We start from the raw sequence: 20,209 nt of genomic DNA, 5'->3' as shown, positions 1-20,209 counted from the left end.
GTAAATTCGGAACTTTCCGATGTTTGCCGAAACCAAAACCTGTGAATAACAAAAACTTCTTCCCTTCTCAACACAACAACACAACAATTCTCCATGACAGTCCGAGTCGGTCTATAGTAGGATGTGGACTAAACAACCACAAAGAGATACAAATGAGACACCAAGAAAAGCTAAAAATAACACAACACAAAATGAAAGGATGGAAAAAAAAACAGACAGAGCACCACAAAGTGAACACAAAGAGACAAAACAGTGGTTTAAAGATGAGTTACAAAACATCCAAAACAAGACACACAATGACAAAAACCGATGAAATTGGGCACAAAATGACACAAAAAAGAGAAATGAGACAACTGCTCCACAGACATTTTAAGAGTGTAAATAGTAAAATCTCTTTCGTATGTGAAACCTCCATTTTTTTTCAGTGTTGTCAAAACCTGTGGATTCTTGGAAAATGTTGAACATGTTGATTCCAATTTTATTTTTGGCTGTTTTGGGTAAAATAATAATCACAGAAATGTTTCTTTTTTATGATTTCTGTCATAATAACTGTGTCATACAGCACAAATGACATTATTGAGTTCTCTCTCCTTCTACCCATAGTTGTGCTGTTACAGTGCAATGAAAAATAAGACAGAAACTGCGCAGAACTCAGAGGGTTAATTCTCGTTGGCAACAAAACTAAAAACCAACTGGTGCTGTACAGATGAATACACACTTGTTCCAACATGTCATGTAAGTCCCCCTGAATCTGGAAGCTGCTGCTTTCACTTTGCTGTGTGTGGAGATGAATGAATGGAGGTGAAAGTGTTTGTGGTGCAACCGGCTCGTGACACTGGAGCCGCTGATTCTACAAATGATGCGGCAGAAACTGACCTGAGTGGGAGTGGGGAGGAGACCGGCTGGCAGAGCAGCAGGTTGTCGTACGGAGAGAGCTGCAACACAAACAGACACACTGTATGAATACACAACACACAGTCACGACTTCTTCACTTCAGAGCACTGACTTTACCCCAACCATAACTTTAAACACAACCAAAATATAATGACAGTTTTACTGCAGATACGGCTCCTTTTGTGTGTCTTTACTGAATTATTGTCCAACTGTGTTAATTTTGTACCTTTTTTCATTAGTTTGTGTCTCTTTCTGGTCTTTTTGTGAGTCTATCCAGGCCTTTGTGTTCATTTAGCATCTGTTTTTATTGGTTTACATCTTTTTTCTTGTCTTTTTGTTCATTCAACTTATGTGTTTGTGTTCACTTTGCATCTATTTTTCAGTATTTTGCTTCTCTTTACGGTCCTTTTGTGAGTCTTTGAAGTCATCTTACATCTTTGTGTTCATGCTGTGCTTCTTTTTAGTAGGTTCTGCCTCTGTGATTGATTTTGCATCACTTTATATGAATCTTTGCAGTCATTTTACATCTACTTGTGTTTGTTTTGCATCACTTTTTTGTCATTTTGTGAGTAGTTGTGGTAGTTTTGTTTCTTAGAGGTCCTGTGATGTCTCTTTACAATCGCTTTACATGCATTTCTGTTAATTTTGTGTGTCTTTTTTATTGGTTTACATAATCTAACAATATTCCTTTGGAGTGTCTTAGAAGTGGTTTTATTACTGTCTACACTGAATTGTGATCTATTTGTGTTCATTTTGCATGACTCTGTTTCTCTGATCGACATGCATCAGTTTGTGTGAGTCTTTATAGTAGTTTGACATAAATTAGGGTTTATTTTCATCTCCTTTTCCTTGGTTTATAACTATCTCTGTGGTTAATTTGCTTCTTTGTAGCACTTCTGCACCCAGTTTTGCATTTAAAAGTGACAGGTGGTTTTATTTCTGTTTTCACTGAATTAGTGTGTATTTCCAATGATTTTGTGTCTCACTTTCAATCATTCACATTTTTTTCTGGCCATGTTGAGTCTTTGCATCTGATTTAGATCTTGCTATTCATTTTGCATCTCTTCTTAGATGGTTCTATGATTTGTTATGCATCTCTTCTTGGTCGTTTTGTGAGTCTCTTGCAGTAACTTTACAGTTTATGGCTTGTGTTTACTTTCATCTCCTTTTTTCTTAGTTTCATTTTGATTAAATTTAGGTACTTGAAAGCAGCACTACTCAAACCTTAATGTAAATCTAACATAAATCTGACCCTCACAAAATTTTGACTAAACAAGTTGCAACCCGAGTCCTCACAGTGTGACTGTAAACACATTTTTGTTCCTAAAACATGAACAACAAAGTCCAGAGATAAGGGGATGAGAAAACAAAGAAGTAACAAAGAAGATCTCTGCGAATTTATGAGCTCAGTCAAGTCAGTCATAACAACATTTACTCATGATCTTTATTCCTGGAAGATAAATTTGAACATAAGAAGAACAAAGGAGAGCAGCTTGTGCTGTCAGACAGGTTTTAGGCATTTTATCTCAACCGCTGATCTGGTAGCCAAACAAAACAGAAACGTCTGAAAGAATGTTTAAGATTAAAATGATACATCCATGTGTGTCTTAACTGTCACAATACTTTGTTCAGCTGGTGAGCAAAATGCTGTTATAACTGACCTGAATAAATCTTAATCTGTAAAGTCTCAGGATTTTTCTAATTAAGATAGATTTCTGCTAATCTACGAAGAAAAACAATTCTTTTAAAGCCTTTTAACCCCGTTCTGCAGCAGCTGATGTGGGAGTTAATTTTACTCTCCACTAATTAAAAGGTTAACAAACCTCATAGCACCACAGTTAATGGCTTCAACTGAAAATGACACCTTTACCATTCAATGTATTAGCATTAATCACTCATATTTTACATTTCCTGACTCACACACTATTTTAAATCTAAGGTGGAAATGTAAATGAACTCATGCTTATGTGCACAGTTGTCGCTGCAGAAAGAGGTTAAACAAAATTATCACCATCATTGTGCTGTGATGCACCTCGATCATTAAAAAAAATAATGTAAGCCCCTGATAGATCAGCACCAAGAATTAATCCCCCCCCAAAAAGCAGATTGGATCGATGTATTTGGTACTGATTCTGAGTGGATGCAGTTACCCAGTTTGTTCTGCAACCAGATCTGCATCCTGCTGGAGGAGTCAAAGGGTAAAGACAAAAGATCGATTGATGTTTTCTTTAACTTAAAGTTCTGCAGCAGATGAGCTGAGAAAGTCAAACCATGTTAAAAAATCTCTGGGAGAAACCACATCCTGCCATGTGAAAGAATTAGTATGCGTCGCGGGAAACCGTTTATTTTTTCAGTTTATCTGAACAATGCTAACACCTTTGGAAACAGCTCCAACATAAAATGCTGATATATTCAAATAAGTGACACATACAGTTGACATTTTCAGAATTTAACCCTCAAAATAGAGTATAAAAATCTGAAAAAAATAAATTATTTTACAGTGACACTATAATACAACATGTGTATGGTGTTTTTTTTGTACATCTGACATTACGTAAATATTAAAAATGCAATAAAAATAATGTTGTAAAATATTGAAAGTGCATGAATTTGTTGTTGTCATAATGAAGACTGATGTTTGCTCTGTGGAAGCAATTACAGTGAGAGTGCATTTTTGCTTTTAAGGTCCTGATCGTGAGTTGTTTTTTTTTCTTAAAAAGTCTTACACCTGAATGGCACAAAAAATAAGAATGCATTGGAGTCAGTGTTGCTGCTAGTTACTAAAACATCCCAGACTGTGATTAACCAAAAAATATTTTTTTAGTTTTGACTTGGCCAAAAAATTTCAATGTTTCTGTCTGCTGATATTTTTTCCTGTGATTAGCACCAATAAAAGCTTCAAAGAAACGTAGAGCTGTCGCCATTCAGAGGCATATTTTATAGGAAAAATAATTATTGAAATTGTGTTTAGTTGTTTTTCTTGGACCTGTTTGAACTATGAGCTGGAAAACCATGACTTTTCTTTTACCACAGTAAAAATATGATATAATTCTTCCAGCTGGGATGGTATTGGAGTGAGTACATCACACCTGATCAATGATTGTCCTAATATGAACCATAGATGCAAAAAAAAGAGCTTTAATATTTTTTTCTGATCAAATTTACACCAATTTATATACAGAATATATATATATATATATGTGTGTGTAGGGAAAAAGAGAAAACATACACTGATTTGTATTACTATATCAGAACAGGGTTGAACCATTGAAGACCATATGTACATATCAATGAGTCTTCAACATTTCCAGGCTTTCGCTCCATCATTTCTCAAGTTATGGCACTTCAAACAGTGCTCCACAGATTGGTGTGAAGATAACGATCCAAAAATCAACATCACTCCACCTTCTTTAAGAATTTTTAACTTAAAACACCTGTAACCAAAAATTCTAAAAGTTTTACTTACTAAACTGAGAAAAAAATCTGACAAATATGAGATGGTCAAGTGTGAACTTTTGTAATAATTTGGTGAATTGAGGTGGAATGGCCCTAATAAAAACACATACGTGAACAGATTGGTGTTTGATCTGACTGGTTTAGAAAGGAGTTCTTAGATCTGTCTGTACCTGAACGAGGATTCGAGGACGCTGTGGTGATGGAAACGGGACGTTGTGCATGAAGCTGGAGATGTGTCTGCAGAGAGAGAAAAAACATTTCAGCATGTGTTATTTAGGGTGCCTTTCTGTGTACGATGTAAAATCCTGACATGATAAAAAGACAAACAAAACATGCTAGATCTAATTATCATCTGGAGAACTGATGCATCTTCCACTGGCTGTAACTGTAATTAAAATATTCATGAAGAGTTTCATAAAGCTTTAAATATAAATAAAGCAACTTGTGTACTAACTTCTCTATCGGCAGGACATGGGGCCCGGAGATGGAGTATCTGTAGACGAAGGTGAGGAACTTCTGGAAGACGGTGAAGAAGGGCCAGTGTGAGAGGACGCAGATGCTCTTCTTCACCTGCAGGGTGCGGCTGGTTATCGGCCGCCGGTCGACCACGCTGAGCAGACCGAGCCGGACGCTCTGCCGCTCCGACAGCAGCTCCCTGGAGAACGACTCGTAGAACTGGATGGCAGCTCCGTACACCTGCAGCCAGGAGAGGCAGTATTACTGAGATTCTACCGGTCTATAGAGGTTCTGTCTGAGGGAGCGGGTGGTTCTACTGGTCTGTAGGGGTCTGCCTGATGCAACAGCAGGTTTTATGAGTTTGTAGAGGTTCCGACTACATAGACAGGAGATTCTATTGATCTGTAGGGGTTCTGTCTGTAGGAAGAGGCGGTTTTCCAACAATTTTTTAAAAACATCATTTTAGTCAATTTTGAGTTATTTTAAACATGTGTTTTGTTATTTTGTTTAATTTGAACTATTTTTGGACAATTATTCAAACTCTCTGGACAAGCTTCAAATCTTTTAGGATCATATTGAGTAATTTTTGATTATATGAAGTTTTTTACACAACTTGGGAGTCATCTGGAACAATTTTCTTATCTAAACAAGGTATTTATAAGACATTTGCCACTGAATCATGTTTGTGGTTCCAGCAGTGTAAAACAGAAATATTGTATTTTTATTCAGCGTTCTATTGATTATCTTGTGTTTGGATTACATCACAGTGTTTCTTTTGGTTCATTATATAACTGAAGACACATCCTGTACCTTGTCCCCGGAGGCAGTGGTGAGGACAAAGGTGGAGAAGACGGGCAGCTGGTACTTGGTGTTCAAAGGCCAGCTCTCCACGGTGACGCCCATCGGCAGGCAGAAGACGGGCACCGACTCGGGCAGAGGGAAGGCCTCCAGGTCGTCCTCTGGGTAGCGGCTGATCAGACCTGCAGCACACAGCGGTCAGTCACCTGCACAGAGATCTACACCCAGCATACCTGCTGTCTGACCTTATCATTGACATATTCATCCACCGTTTTGTTTCCCTGAGTGACTTTTTGAAAGTCATTCGCTAAATATGATGCAGGATCACATCATGGAGCTTCATGAGAACAGTTGGAGGTCGGTGTGATAACCGGTAGTCCTCACAACCTGTTCAAAAAGATGGAACTAAATGCTTGAAAATGACTAGAAATGCAACGAAGCAGCAAAAATTGTCCAAATGACTCGAAAACTGTCAAAACTGAGCCGAAATTTGTCTGAAATTGCACCAAATGACTTAGAAATAGTTCAAAATGACACAAAATGCTTCGTCAAAATGATATATACTTGTCCAAAATGACAAAAATTGGCCAAAATGACTCAATACATGTCCACAATGACATAAACCTGTCCATAAGGAGCCTCAATTTGTCAAAAAAGGCACATTGCATAAAATTTGTGCAAAATGAAAACATTTCTAATTCCAATTTTTTAATCCCTTTTTACATATTTATGGACATGTTTTGAATCACTTGAACGATGTTTATGACATTTTGACATTTATCTGAGTTATTTTGGACAGTTGTCAAGTCAATTTTGAATCACTGTGGACGACTAACAGTTCTCATAATACTCCACGAGGTGATCTAACATCGCATGTTGCTTCTGAGTTTCAGAGAGTCACACGTAAAAAAAATGTTTTTGAAAATGGCAGTCATCAGGTTGGACAGAATGTGGATCTCTGATGTAGTAAGATAAATGTCTCTTTCAGGTGGATAGTTTCAGTATTTCCTTTAACACACACTGAAAATGAAATGCTAATGAATAAAAGTCACAATTGTTGGAGAACTGCAGAGATCCTCATTTAAACTGCTTGTTCTTGTTTCCTGAATCTCCAAAGCGGCGGTTGAATGTACAAAGCTGGTAGTATTTAGCTTTAACTATGGCTGATTAGTGTGGAATGCAGCAGATACTCACTGGCTTCGTACACCAGGGCGTTAGCTTTGGCCACAGCTCTCTTGTAGCACACATATAGACCTGGACCCCACTGGAGACACACAAAGAAAACCCAAACAGATAAAACAAACCTGTTCACCACTGAAAACATACAACACAGTCCACTTCATCACACAAAGTATCAGCTGGAGGAAATTCAGCTTTTCACGATTAAACAAAGAAATAAGGAGACGATTTTAAAATATTTTGGACAAATTTACGTAACTTTGGACACTTTTCAAGGCATTGTGGACACGTTTAGATCATTTTTGACAATTTTTGTGCAGTTTTGACAACCATTATGTAATTTAGGGCATATTTAAGTCAGTCTGGACAAATTTAATTACATTGGTCACTTCAAACACATTTATGTAATATAGGATATATTATAAGTCAATTTGGGCATTTCTTTGAATCATTTTTTTGCAAATACAGACAAATTTAAAGTTATTCTGGAAAAATCTATTTATTATGGACAAGTTTATGTCATTTTTGACAATTTCTAGGCAATTTGGACAAATTTTCGAGTCAGACGTTGGTTTTGACAAGTTTATGTCATTTAGGAATATTTTTGTCATTTTCGGCAAGTCTATATTATTTGAGACATGTTCTGAGTAATTTGGAACATGTTTCATGGGGTTTAAATTTTTTTTTAGTTATTCAGAGAAAGTTTTAATTTATTTTACACAATTTTTGAGTCATTTTGGACTATTTTAAGGCATTCTGGACAGATTTATTTTGGAAAAAAATAGGTGTGTGAATACTTCTCTGTGTTCAACAAGCTCTTATTAATTTATATACCTTCTCATGGGAACTGACACTTTGGCATCATGGCAATCACAAACATATGAAAATGTGTAACACTGCAAGGATCCACTGAATCCGTCCGGCCCCTGTACTCCTAATGCCGTTTGTACTCACCATGCCAGTGTTGAGGTTCTTGTCGACCCTGCAGAAGGTGTGCGGCGCCACCTCCCCCTTGCTGGGCAGCAGCAGGGCGATGTCGGTGACGCCCAGCGTGTGGAGGCCCTGTGAGTCCAGAGCTCGCCGGTACGTCAGGAAAACCCGGTGGGCCGTCGGACCGCCGCCAGAGCTCAGGCTGGCCGAGCGGCTGTAGGGAGTGGTCTCGATGACGTACCAGCCCTGCTTTAGCTGCTCCTTCCCCTCATACAGAACCCTGTGAAGAGAATTTAACGGTTTTGATGATTTATAACTGCACTCTTTTACTACTGTCAGATTCAGCACTGTTAAATAAACGGTCAGTTCACCACAGAGACAGAACCTGCTCCCTACATTACCCAAAGTGTGTTACACTAGCAGCTGCTAATGTAGGTTAAGGATAACTTTAAATACAGTAAAAAGTTCAATTTTACTGTCAAATGTTGTAAAAGAAAAATTACTATTACTTTTAATATTACCATTGCTTTTTATTATTTCTATTTATACTTTTTTTACTTTACTATTTTATACTATTAATTTTTTATTAGTACAAAGTTTGATGCGAACATTACTTACAGTTTTAGTCAGTTTTTTTGTTTTGTCTTATGTTCATGTGTAAATTAATATTTTTTCTGTAATATCATCTGCAATGTAACAAAAGTAATAAAATCTGTAAAAAAGAAAAGTTTTAAAAATGTATTCACCATTTTTCAATCCTTTATATACATATTTTCCTTTCAAATAATACCAAAGATCTGGAAAATAGTTTTTGTGAAATTGTGTCTCTCTGTTATTTTATCTTATTTTTCTTGTTTTGTGTCATTTTGTGTCTCGTTTCTGTTGTTTTCTGTCTCATTTGTGTGGTTTTATGTCTCTTTGGAACAGTCGTGTTTCCTGTCTTTGTCTCGTTTTAAATTTTTTACATTTTGTGCCTCATTTAGCTAAAATATTTCACAGTTCTAGTTTGGAAAAAGAACAAAAAACTAAACTCTGAACTAATTCTGAGACGATGTAGCAACACATAGACTGTATATAAAGTGGACGTAGCATCTGGCTCCAAAATTGAAGCCCACCCGGAAGTGTCAGAAACTTGCAATATCACGCCGTCCGCTAGGGTTGGCTCCAAAAAGCTTTTGCTCCATAGACCCCAATTCATTTTTGGAAAAAACAAAATTTGTTATAGTGATTTTCTACAGCTCAGTATTTTTTTTCGTTAGTTTTCATGGTCAAAATGAGAGATCAGGTGGCCGATCTTAAAATAAATTAATACTGAATTTAAAATAAATCGTTAAATTTGGCTGAGCCAGGGGGCGTGGCTATACTTGATTGACAGCCCCATTGAATGGTCCTGCCCCGAGTTGCTCTCCAGTCCAGCCTGTTTGATGACGCTTTTTACGTCACTGGCTCCAAAAAATCCAAAATGGCGACCAGGAAGAAGCAAAATCTGGGCTTCATTTTCTCGGCGTTGAAACCAACGGGTGACATCACAGTTAGTTTACGCCTTTGACTGACCCATATCAGAAACTAGCAGTTTAAAATCAAACATCATCTGATGAGCCTGATGAGATTTGACTTTGGTCGCTGCACTCCACAAAATCACAGAGAAAAAAGATGTAATCTGACGTTGAAGAGGATTTTCCTCATTATCCCCCAACACGAGTGTAATCCTGAGTAATTAAACAGCCGAACATGAAAGAAACAATAGAGAAGAGTCCAGAACACGACCGTCAGCCCACCGCTGCATTACATAATCCTCTGTATTACATAAGCTGCAGCCTTAATATGCATCACAAGAGCGAGAAACTCTGCAGCTCATTTCGACATTTATTATAGCCTCAGACATGATTTTTAGTTTGTTTTAATTACGAATAGTTCAGAGTTCAACATACAGTCAGTGTGACTATTATTCTGCATAGTGGTGCTGCAGTGCAGAACGCGCTCAGAACCGAGAACAAGAAAGGCTCTGGTGAGTGAGAGGCAGATAATTCTCAGAGTAAAGCCGACTATTATAACGTAAGCTACAGTAAATGTCAGTGACGGATAATACGGCTCTAATGTCTGTGGCTTTAAAGATGATGTGCAGGTCAAACTCTCAGAAAAAAAATCACGCTTTCTGAAACTTCAGAAAACTGTGCAGCTTAACATGATGAACCAACTGTCAGATGGATTCATATCAGACCTTTAGTGGTAACAGCTTAACAAAAACTGCCTTCTGTTGACATGCTAGCGTACCATCTCCCTTTTCGGATCTCCGCCGCGGTAAATGTTCATGAATGGAATCTGTACAGATTCTGTACGTTTGTTGGTACGACTCCTGTAGTGTACATAGAGCTGCCAGAGTTGCTTGAAGGTACGAAGGATGGAAATAATCACACATCTTTGTTTACTTCCCTGTACCGGCCGGCAAACCAAAGCACCGGCGCACATATGTGACGTAATCGCGTATGTGACGTAATCACGTACGCGACGTGGTCAGATCTTGGCAAAGTTTTGCATTTTGCTGTTTAGATGGAAACGTAACGGCAGAGCGTTTTCTACTTTTCCACTCTGGAGGCCGGTTTCAAATTTTTGCGTTTTTAAGCCCCCAAAACGCCGTCCTCGTATAAACGATAGGGTGTTTTGTTGAAATATTTTGACGTTTTTACCTGCAAGCATCCTCGTGTAAAGTCCAATGATCACATTAAAAACTAGTATAAAACAGGTCTAAAAGTAGTCTAAACCTGTTCAAATGCAAATCTAAAAACATGCCACAAGTAGGTCTAAAACAAGATGTCAAAAAGCAATTCTTAAAATCATCTAAAAACCAAGTCCAAAACCTGTGTAAAAGCCGGCCAACAGCCAGTAAGAAACTAGCCCAAGAGAAAAATCTATATTCAAACGAATACCAGTCTAAATCAGAGTTTAAACAAAGTCCCAAACTAAACCCAATCTTAATCTAAAACAAAGCCTAAAGCAAAGTTGAAAACAGACTAACACCAACTTAAACAAGCCAAAACCACATCAACCAGTCGAAAAGGAAGTTTAACAGCAGTGTAAAACCAAAAAACCATCTGTCTAAAGCAAGGCTAAAGCCAAGTTCAGAGAGTCCCAAATCCATCCAACCAAGCCCAAAACCACTCTAAAGTCAGTCTACAAGCAAGATTGAAACCAGACGAACACCAGTCTAAAGAAAGCATAAAACAAAGTCCAAAATCAGGCTAAAACCCATTTAAAAACAGGTCTAAAAGCAAGCCAAAACAGTTTGTCAAAGCAGAATAATCTGTCTAAAACAACACTAAAACAAAGTCCAAACCGGTCCAAAACCAGTCTAAAAACAAGTCCAAAATCAGTCTAAGACCAACACGAAAACAGTGCTAAAAACATTTCAAAACCAGTCGAACACGAGCACGAAGTTAAAACTGAGTCCAAAGACCAGATCAAAACTAGGCCATAACCACTCTAAAGCCAGTTAAAAACAGGAAATAAAAGTATGAAACCAATCTAAAGCCGCAAGAACACCAGTCTAATATCAAAAGGTTATTCTGGACCAGGCCTCAGATGAGTAGTATTGTTAGCTTCTCTCAGTAATTCCATCTGGTGGTGGTTCAGATTCTGTCGAGATGTTTAAAAGTTTTTTATCCGATTGCTTGTTCTTCAACCTCAGCCTGTTCACATCTGTCGGCATTATCACCTAAAGACCTCTACAAACAGATAGTGTGATGGAGGAAACTGGATTTATGTATCTCACCCCAGGTCCAGTATGGGCGGTTTGTCCCGTCCTCGTCGGTAGCACAAGAACAGGTGTGGGTTGTTGATAAGGCCAGCGCTCAGCTCGGCCGAGTGTCCACCCAGTGTCTTCTCGATGCAGGTGAAGCCTTCCGGCACCTCCTCCCCAAGTCCCCGGGCGATCACCACCAGGTCCGTCACCGGCTCCACTGCCCGGCTCGAGGACGAGGAGGAGGATGTCGAGGAAGAGGTGGAGGTCTTGCCATCCTCGTCCAGGGGCCTCCAGGGCCCCGCAGGGTCGAGACCTGCCACTACAAAGTAGTCCACCAGCTGGGGACATTTCTCCTCTGTCATGCCTCCTGTCGGTCCTCCACTGCAGAGAAAAAGAGACAGATTGAGTTATTCATCTGAAGTAGGCATGTCGATGATTAACTGATTTGAAATGACTACAAATATATGAACTGGTAAGAAAGAAGGAAAAGGTCTTGCATGTCAACGTATGGCAGATTAGCTGTAGTACCTGGTTGTTCCACCAGGTGGAGCCTCTTAATGTTTAATACTGTAGTGACCGGTGAGGCTACAGGTAGTTCATGTTGACAAGTAGAGAGCATTAAGGAGATTTAGCTTGCAACAGACACTTCTGTGATGGTTAATAGCTTCTGGCCAGAGCTCGCATATTCAAGTCATGCGTAGCTTCTGGGCTAATTTTAGTCTGGTTTTAGACTTTGTTTCAGCCTTGTTTTAAACTGCTTTTAGACTGGTTTGAGACAAGCTGTTGAGCTGATTTAAAACTGGTTCTCAACAATAACAAAGACTTATGAGACGCTCGATCACCTCTAGCTAGAGCTCACGCATTCGAGTCAAAAGTAGCTCTTGAGCTGATTATAGACTCGGTTTAAGACTGAGTTTAGACCATTTTTAGACTGGCTTTTAACTGGTGTCAGAGCATGCTTTGGTCTGATTTTAGACTTGCAGCTGTCTGCTGGTTTTCAACTTGCTTAATAATTTAACTGATTAAAAATATACTAACTGATAAGGCAAAAGAAGAAGGACATGCATGTCAGGAAATGTATTCTAGATTAGCTGCAGTATCTGGTTGTTCCACCAGGTGGCGCCTCTTACTGTTTAACACAGTAGTGATGCTTGGACTACAGCTTCTTCTGTGTTGGCAAGCAGAGAGCTTTGTGGGGGTTTAGCTAGCAATAGGTCACCACGTCAAAGACTAATGGTTAATAGCATTTGACTTAGGTTTCCAAGTCAAGCCAGAGTTTGCAGTGTAGCCAATGAAACCGAGCCTCTTTGCAGCAGATGTCGTGTATCTGCAATTAAAAGTGTCTTAATCTGCAAGTGGAATAATTACATGCAGATTCCTTTAATAATTATTGATCAATAATGCTGCCAACGATTGGTTAAGAAAATAGTTTGAACTTCCCTAGTCCAAAGGGAAGGAAATTTATGTGTTCAAAGAGACAAGGACAAAAAGACACCTGACTAAAACAGAAGCTTTTACTAACAGTTAAAATATTCCAACATCTTGCAGTTAACTATGATAAAACCCAGCAGTATGTCTGCACTCTGAACTGTTCATTTTTAACCAAAAATCACCTGAGTACAAGTCAGTAAAACACTCAATGATATTTTTACAAGTTCCATTTTACAACAAAGCATATATAGATTTATGTATCAAGGCACATTTGGTCAATATTGTCAAAAGCCTTAGCGCTAATAAAATTAACTGAGGTGAGAGAGGTCAAACAGGAGATGCACTAAAGAGATGTGATGGTTTCTCTCTTGGTCTAATGCACCATGACTCAGTGAGCCGGAGGTCAGACTGCTGAGTCACCATCCTGAATGTAATCAGCCAATCAGAGAACACAGAGACAGACCGCTGTGTGGTACTGTAGCATCACTACGTATGCATTTGTAGAGCTGAAACTAGTTCCCTGTCTTTCAGTTCTCTCACATCACAAAAGCACATTTACTGATTTAACTGCATTTACCTTCAGACTTTCACACAAATCTTTATATTTGCCTTCACAGCAATGTCTGTAAACTGAAGTAGATATTTGTAGATTTGTGATACAGGTTTATCTTTGTTACACATCCGTAAATCTCAGCAAAACATTTCCAATTCACATATTCCATGACTAATCTACAGGAGAAGTTTGTCTGATAAAACATCATTTACTCCAATTTAAAAGTTCTACAAAGACAAACAATATTATTTAAAGGACACAAAGTTTGTTGACATATATCATTTTGAATTTTTTTCTCATGTTTTCATTTTTTTCGACTCATAATATTTTCATTTAGATTTGAGTTCTTTTTAGAAACCTTTCAAACACAGTTTTAACATTTTCTAGAAAATATAAATTTTTAACTCCAAATTGTAACTTTTCTTGACTTTCGAACATCTTTCTTCTTATAATTTGGACTTTTCCTCTCACAAAGTAAAAAAAAAAACACAAAAAACTCCAGAATGTTCATTCCCTCACATTTATATTGTGACAGTAAAAGTAAAAACAGACTTATCCATTTGGAAACTTTCCCCTGAAATTTTGATTTTTGTTTAGATTTTCTAATAATTTGGACATTTTTTCTTAGAATTTATTTTCTTTTCCTTGATTGTTTCAAAGATTTTATTTCTTTTTATGACTTTTTTCTGTCATTATTTTTAAAAAATATCTTGAGTTTCTTATTGAAAATTTGTGACAAAAAGCTAAATATCACAATGTCAGTTTTTTCCCACATTATGCAGCCGTAGCTGGCCACATCACATAAACAAACAAAAGAAATCCCATCAATATCAGCTTCCATCTTTAAGATATTTTTTGTTTACTGCTCATTTACAGTTTTTGCGTGTGTGGTTAATTTCCACTCGTACACACCATTTGTTTTCTTATTTTTACATTTTTGTTTTATATAAAATTCTGAAGGATTTTACTCTGCTGTGACACTGTTTTGTAAATCACAGATGAACAGACAGACCGTGGAACAAGCAGAATAATCACAGTGGGGTTTTGTTATTAAATCAATATGTGATTAAACTGGAGAGCAGAGGGCAGCGTGGTGTGTGTCTGAACTGGACAGTGTGTTATAAAAATAGGTTTTGCAGTGATGCCGTGAGATGCTGAAAGCACTCTTATGTAACTGTAAATGTCCCTCGCCCTCTCCTACCCTCCATCCTCCTCACTGAGACTAAAGCATAGAAAGGAGACAGACAGAACTGAGGCCAAGCTGCTCAATTTAGACTCAGTTCCAACAAATGTGGAGCAGAAACGTCCCATTTTAGTCCTGATGAAGAGCAGGACTGAGAACTGTTCCGAACTACAGACTTAAGTATCATGCTTTCCTCCTGGGCTGTCTTTGAGAACTGTACATTACAGAAACACAATAACACTTGACAAAATGATGATTTGAGTCAGAAATAATCTGAGTAATGGTCAGACATTCGACAACTGTCTTTAATTTTTGATTTTAGAATATCAAGTCTGGAATTTTGTAAACAGATTCTGTGTCACAGATTTAAATCAGAATATTGTCAATAACCAGTTTAATCTAGAGTCCAATTCAATCAGTGACGTATTACCTTTGATGACAGGCTGAAACCGTACTGACAATAGAGATTCATCTGCTGATGCTCCAAAAGCAGCCTAAAACTAAACCAAAACCAGTCTTAAGTTAGAATAAAACCAAGACCAGAATCAATCAAAAACAAAGTCCAAAATCAAGTCCACAACCAGTCCTTAGTTAGTCTAAAACCAGTTCAAAACCACTCTAAAGACAGTCCAAAAATTGATTCATAACCTGTCTATCTATAACTAGTCCAAAACAAAATCAAAAACCAAGTTCACTGTCAATTAAAACCAGGTCCAAAAACAGGTTCACAGTCAATATAAAACCAAATTCAAATTCAGAGAGAAACCAGTCTAAACCAGTTAAAAATCATGTCCAAAATCAATATAAAAACCATTCTAAAACCAATACAAATCCAGGTCCAAAATCAGTATAGACACAAAGTCCAAAATCAAGTCAACAACCTGTTGAAACAAACTTTAAAACCAGTCTAAAACCAATCATAATCACGTCCAAAACCAGTCTAAAACTATGTCAAAAGTCAAGTCTACAGCTCGTTTAAAGCCAGTCTAAAAGCTGGTCCAAAACTATGCTAAAGTTAGTGCAAAACCTAACCCAAAACCAGTCAAAACTAATCTATAGCTAGTCCAAAACCGGTTCAAAACCTAATCCCAAATGAAGGTCACAGCCAATGTAAAACCAGGCCTGAAATCAGTTAAAAAAGAAACTGTACAAAACCAAGTACAAATCAAATAGTACACAGCCAGTTCAAGATCAGTACAAAACTACTTTAAACAAGTTCAAAATCAATCCACAATTAGTCTCAAACCAAGTCTGCAATTAAGTCCACAGCCAAGTCTACAATCAGTCTGTATCCACTCAAAAACTTAAAAAGTTCCAAATCATTCCATACTAAAATCTTACAACAGTCCGCTGCTGACGATATTCCCGGATTGAACTCTTTCCTCTTGGTTTGTTTGAAAAACTGCAGCAAGGAGCTTTCAAACATCTTGATGTAAACCTCTGTGTTGTGCTTTACAGATTCAGGTCTTTGGTACAAACCAATGTGTTTGAGCTGAGAGATACACAAAGTATTAGCAACACATTGCTGGTTTGTGTCTGCACATTAGATTTATTAATGACAGCAAAAACGGTGACTCATTCTTTAAGCCTGACAGTCAGAACTGTGTCCACACTGCAGCTAACAGACGCATTTAACCACAGACACACTGAAAACCAGACAGAGTCTCTGTGGGGAACTCGGTTGGTTATTGTTCAGGTAAAATTCATTTCTTATGTTTCTAGCCTTAGTCAGCAGATGCGATCGATAAACAGGTTTAATTTCCTTCCCCTTCTGTGAACCGGAGACGTTTTGTCCGGCAGGGGGACGGTGTTCGGGTGAACGTTAGAGACATGCTAACGAGGATGCAGCATGGTGAACAGCAGGTCAGAGGTCAGCTGACAAACAGGACGGGGATGGGCGGCCTGCTTCCGGTTCGTCGTAACCTCCTGGTATCACAGCAGCACGAGTTGTGAGGTGACACAACACACTGTAACATCTGAAGCTACACAACTCTGATGAACAACTACTTTGTGTCACACCTCAGAGTTTCTGACGGAGATGTCATGACAACAGAAAATACAGAAGCCCCAAACAAAGCACAAACACTAAAACCAGTCAAAACACAAGTCCAACAGAGTTCAGAAAACCAGTCTAATACCAGCTCAAAACTAAGTCTAATACCAGCTCAAAAGTAGGACTAAAACTAGTTCGAAATCAGTCTAAAGAGTCCAAAACCATTCCAAAATGTAACCAAAAACCAAATCTAAACGAAGCATACATAAAGTTATAATTAAACTACATTTAAAACTAGTCCAAAATAAAAAAAGACAAAAGTCAGCTCAAAGTGCAAAACCACGACTAAAATCAGCCTAAAAATACATTCAAACACAAAATTAACATTTACCCAATTCCTATCCAGCCCAAAAGTAAGTCTAAAACCAGTCCAAGTTCCAAATCAAAAATCAGAAAACACATTTAAACCAAGTCCAAAACTAAGTATAAAACTAATTGAAAACTAAGCCTACAACCAGACCAAACCCAAGACTAACACCAGTCCAAATTCAAATCAACTAACTGTCTCAAACCACGTTCAAACCAAGTCAAAAACACATCTAATACCAGTCAAAAACCAGATGTAAAATCAGTCTAAAACCAGTCCAAAACCAGTCTAAAACTAGCATAAAAACACATCTAATACCAGTCAAAACCAAGTGTAAAACCAGATACAAAAAAGGTCTCAAACCACATTCAAACCAAGTCTAAAATCAGTCTAAAGCCAGTCCAAACTCAAATCTAAAAAATTCGGTCTAAAACTGGTCCAAAACCAATCCAAAGCAAAGTTCAGACCAAGTTTAAAACCAAATCCAAGACCAGTCTAACACTCAAAGGCCAAACATCATCACAGATTCAGTCTGGATTACATAATGTGAGCAAGACACTGAACCCCTAATTGCTCCTGGTGGGTTGTGGTTAGCGCTATATAAATACAACCATTTACCATTTACCATTTAATGACACTGAGACAGACTGAATCCACAGATGAACTGTGAAAAACCCCATGATTCTCAAAAAACTGAGTTGTATGTTTGTAGTGATAAATAACTTACGTTTATAATTCTAATAGTAAAAGTGTTCTCTTCACTTTTTGCCACTAACTGCAGAGCTGTGATGTTGGTAATTGGTTAAAAACAGCTACTATAGTTGTTTAGGTTTCTTCTCCTTACTGCTTTTAGTAATTTTCCCCACAGTAGTCGAGTAATGCACAGTCGCCTTGTATTTCAATTGATTCATACTGTTAAAGTGCCAATCTAATTTTGGTTTTATATTAGCTGGCATGTCCAAAGTGACCAACAGTGAGTCAAACACTAGAATAAAGTTCACTTCCTCCACCAAAATTCAGAGAACAGATTAAAAGGGAGTGAAAGGTCGTGGTTCAGCACTTCGATGATTTGTGAAAAGGAGAAACAGAGAGTCGAAGTGTGTCAGTTTCAGCTCTTTTCTTTGACAGAAATACTTCATCTTCCGCATTTTATGAACCGACTTCCGCTTCAGGGTTCGAACATTATTCTCTAACGCAAGACAAAAAACACTTCTGATACTGTGGCCACTCAGGAGAACACACATGTAGTTAGTTGGCGTCATAAAGTCTTCACATGCAGTTCATCACAGAGCAGTAAGACTCATTTTAGTTTGGTTCTGCTTGTGTGCCGGATGTGTCGTCCTGCAGGTTTCCCAACCTCGACGAGACTCACCTTCGTAAACAACAGTCAATCCCGCTGCCCCCAAATGCATCTAAATCATCTTCTAATAAACACAAACTGTGACTAACATTCGGAGGGCGTCGCCTCTTGAGCTGCTGACAGCAGTTTCAGCTGAGACAGCCCATTTCATCACAGCCACTTCCCTTTTTTAACAGCTAGTGTGCAACAGTGGAAACCTCGCACATGTGCTGCGACACACAGACGCACAATCTAAAAACACACTGGAAAGCCCAGAGAAATGCTGCAGATTTCCTCACCGCCAGAGAGCAAGACAGTGCGTAAGGTCACTTTGTAACGTCACATTTCTGCAAACATTATTCAGTCTGTGTGGGGCACAGGAAGCCTTGTGGTTTAGAGCTACGCTACACTCTGACCTTTTATTCTGCCATCAAAGTTCACTTCAGAAACACGTAAAAATCCATCAAAAAAGTCTGAGAAGTGAAGCATTAACTGTTTTCCTGTCAAACATCAAAAACAAGAAACATAGCAACATTTTTGTATTTGGTTTAAATAAAAAATGTAAAAAAAAATGATTTACCAAGCCAATTAAATATCTGTACCAGTTTTTTTAATTGTTGGTATCTGACAAAAAATGTATCTTTTTGTGTGTTTTCTCATAGTTCATCTAAAACTGTAAAAATATAAAAAGGATTACACCCAACCAAAAAACACGTGTTTTTTTGTTTTATCGCGATTGGTTAAAAATGGAAAAAACTAAAAATGTGTATGTTTTCTGTGTCTGTAACTCGATAAATAGGCTGAAGTAGTTACATAAGATAAGATACAGTAAACAAAGGTTAGTAGAATATACACAATTACACAGAGGTTAGTAGTAAAGTAGAAAAGTACAAAATACACAGTGTCTAAGTGTTTGTGAGAGGTGTTTAAGTGTGTAAAGTGTCTGAGCGGATGCCAAGGAATAGTGTCTAGAAAAAAAACATAAGTACAAAATGTAAACAGTAGACTAATTACAAGAAACATATTGAACAGAAAGTGAACTGAAAGTAGACTGATGTACTACAATAGAAATATTGCACTTGAACAATGATAATAGAGATCATGAAACTATTGAGGAAAAGTCAGGTGATATTGCACATGAAAATCAGTCTATTGATTATGTATCCATTCAAAAATAAATTAAATATAAAACAATAATTAATATAATTACTATTATATTTTTTCAGTCCTATTTTCCAACAACAAATGCTCGCCATCACTTCAGACAGAGGGTCTGTCCCCAACAGGCCAGTTTAGCAATCTGTCCATTCAGCATCATCACAGTTACACTAAATACAGATGAATTAGTGGTTCTTACCAGCTGTTCTGTAATGAGAGTCTTTGTTTTACACCAGTCCGAAGCAGCAGGTATCCACTCTGTCCTCTAACAGCGCTATAATCAAACGCTGTCAGGCCATATTTACAGTCAGATTTTGTGCAACAAGAATCACACAGTTGCATAACAACCACAGAAACCAACATGCCAACCAGAGTTTACACAAGCTTCATGAAAAACTGTAGGTGAATGACAACGCCTGTCACAAAAATAACTCCATCAGGTCGGTCTTCACTCATCTCAAAAGCAAGAGAAGAAGAACCAGCTGTCTGGCCACGCTAACACCCAGAGCTCTGCATTTGTAATTAGAATACAGGCAGATATGTGACTGTGATGACCAACATGATATGATAAGACTGCTCCAAGAAAAAACTAAATTCAAAATATATTTGTGGGTCACCATTAGAACTATGAACCAGATGGGTTTGAAAGGAAGGCTATCTCAGGGCTCCAGACTAACTTTTCACTGGTAGCACCTTGTCATGGGTGAAACACATCGCTTGCTAAACGTTTTC

At 37.9% G+C, this 20,209-nt stretch overlaps 1 protein-coding gene across 1 annotated transcript in view; it reads right to left on the bottom strand.

Annotated features, from left to right (window-relative positions):
- The window catches only part of LOC110963919 (DENN domain-containing protein 4B), a 38,922-nt gene extending 19,225 nt beyond the window's left edge, over positions 1-19,697 (bottom strand). The window contains 8 exon segments of the mRNA XM_051956762.1: positions 877-935; positions 4,522-4,588; positions 4,806-5,047; positions 5,618-5,787; positions 6,800-6,869; positions 7,739-7,994; positions 11,484-11,834; positions 19,677-19,697. Of these exon segments, the coding sequence (XP_051812722.1) occupies positions 877-935; positions 4,522-4,588; positions 4,806-5,047; positions 5,618-5,787; positions 6,800-6,869; positions 7,739-7,994; positions 11,484-11,815 (1,196 nt within the window). The 5' untranslated portion in view covers positions 11,816-11,834; positions 19,677-19,697.
- Between the last annotated feature and the right edge of the window lie 512 nt (positions 19,698-20,209).

This window comes from Acanthochromis polyacanthus, chromosome 12 (genome assembly GCF_021347895.1).
Source record: "Acanthochromis polyacanthus isolate Apoly-LR-REF ecotype Palm Island chromosome 12, KAUST_Apoly_ChrSc, whole genome shotgun sequence".
NCBI lineage: Eukaryota > Metazoa > Chordata > Actinopteri > Pomacentridae > Acanthochromis > Acanthochromis polyacanthus.
Note: the sequence above shows the minus strand (reverse complement) of the source record. Positions and strands in the feature narration are given on the sequence as shown.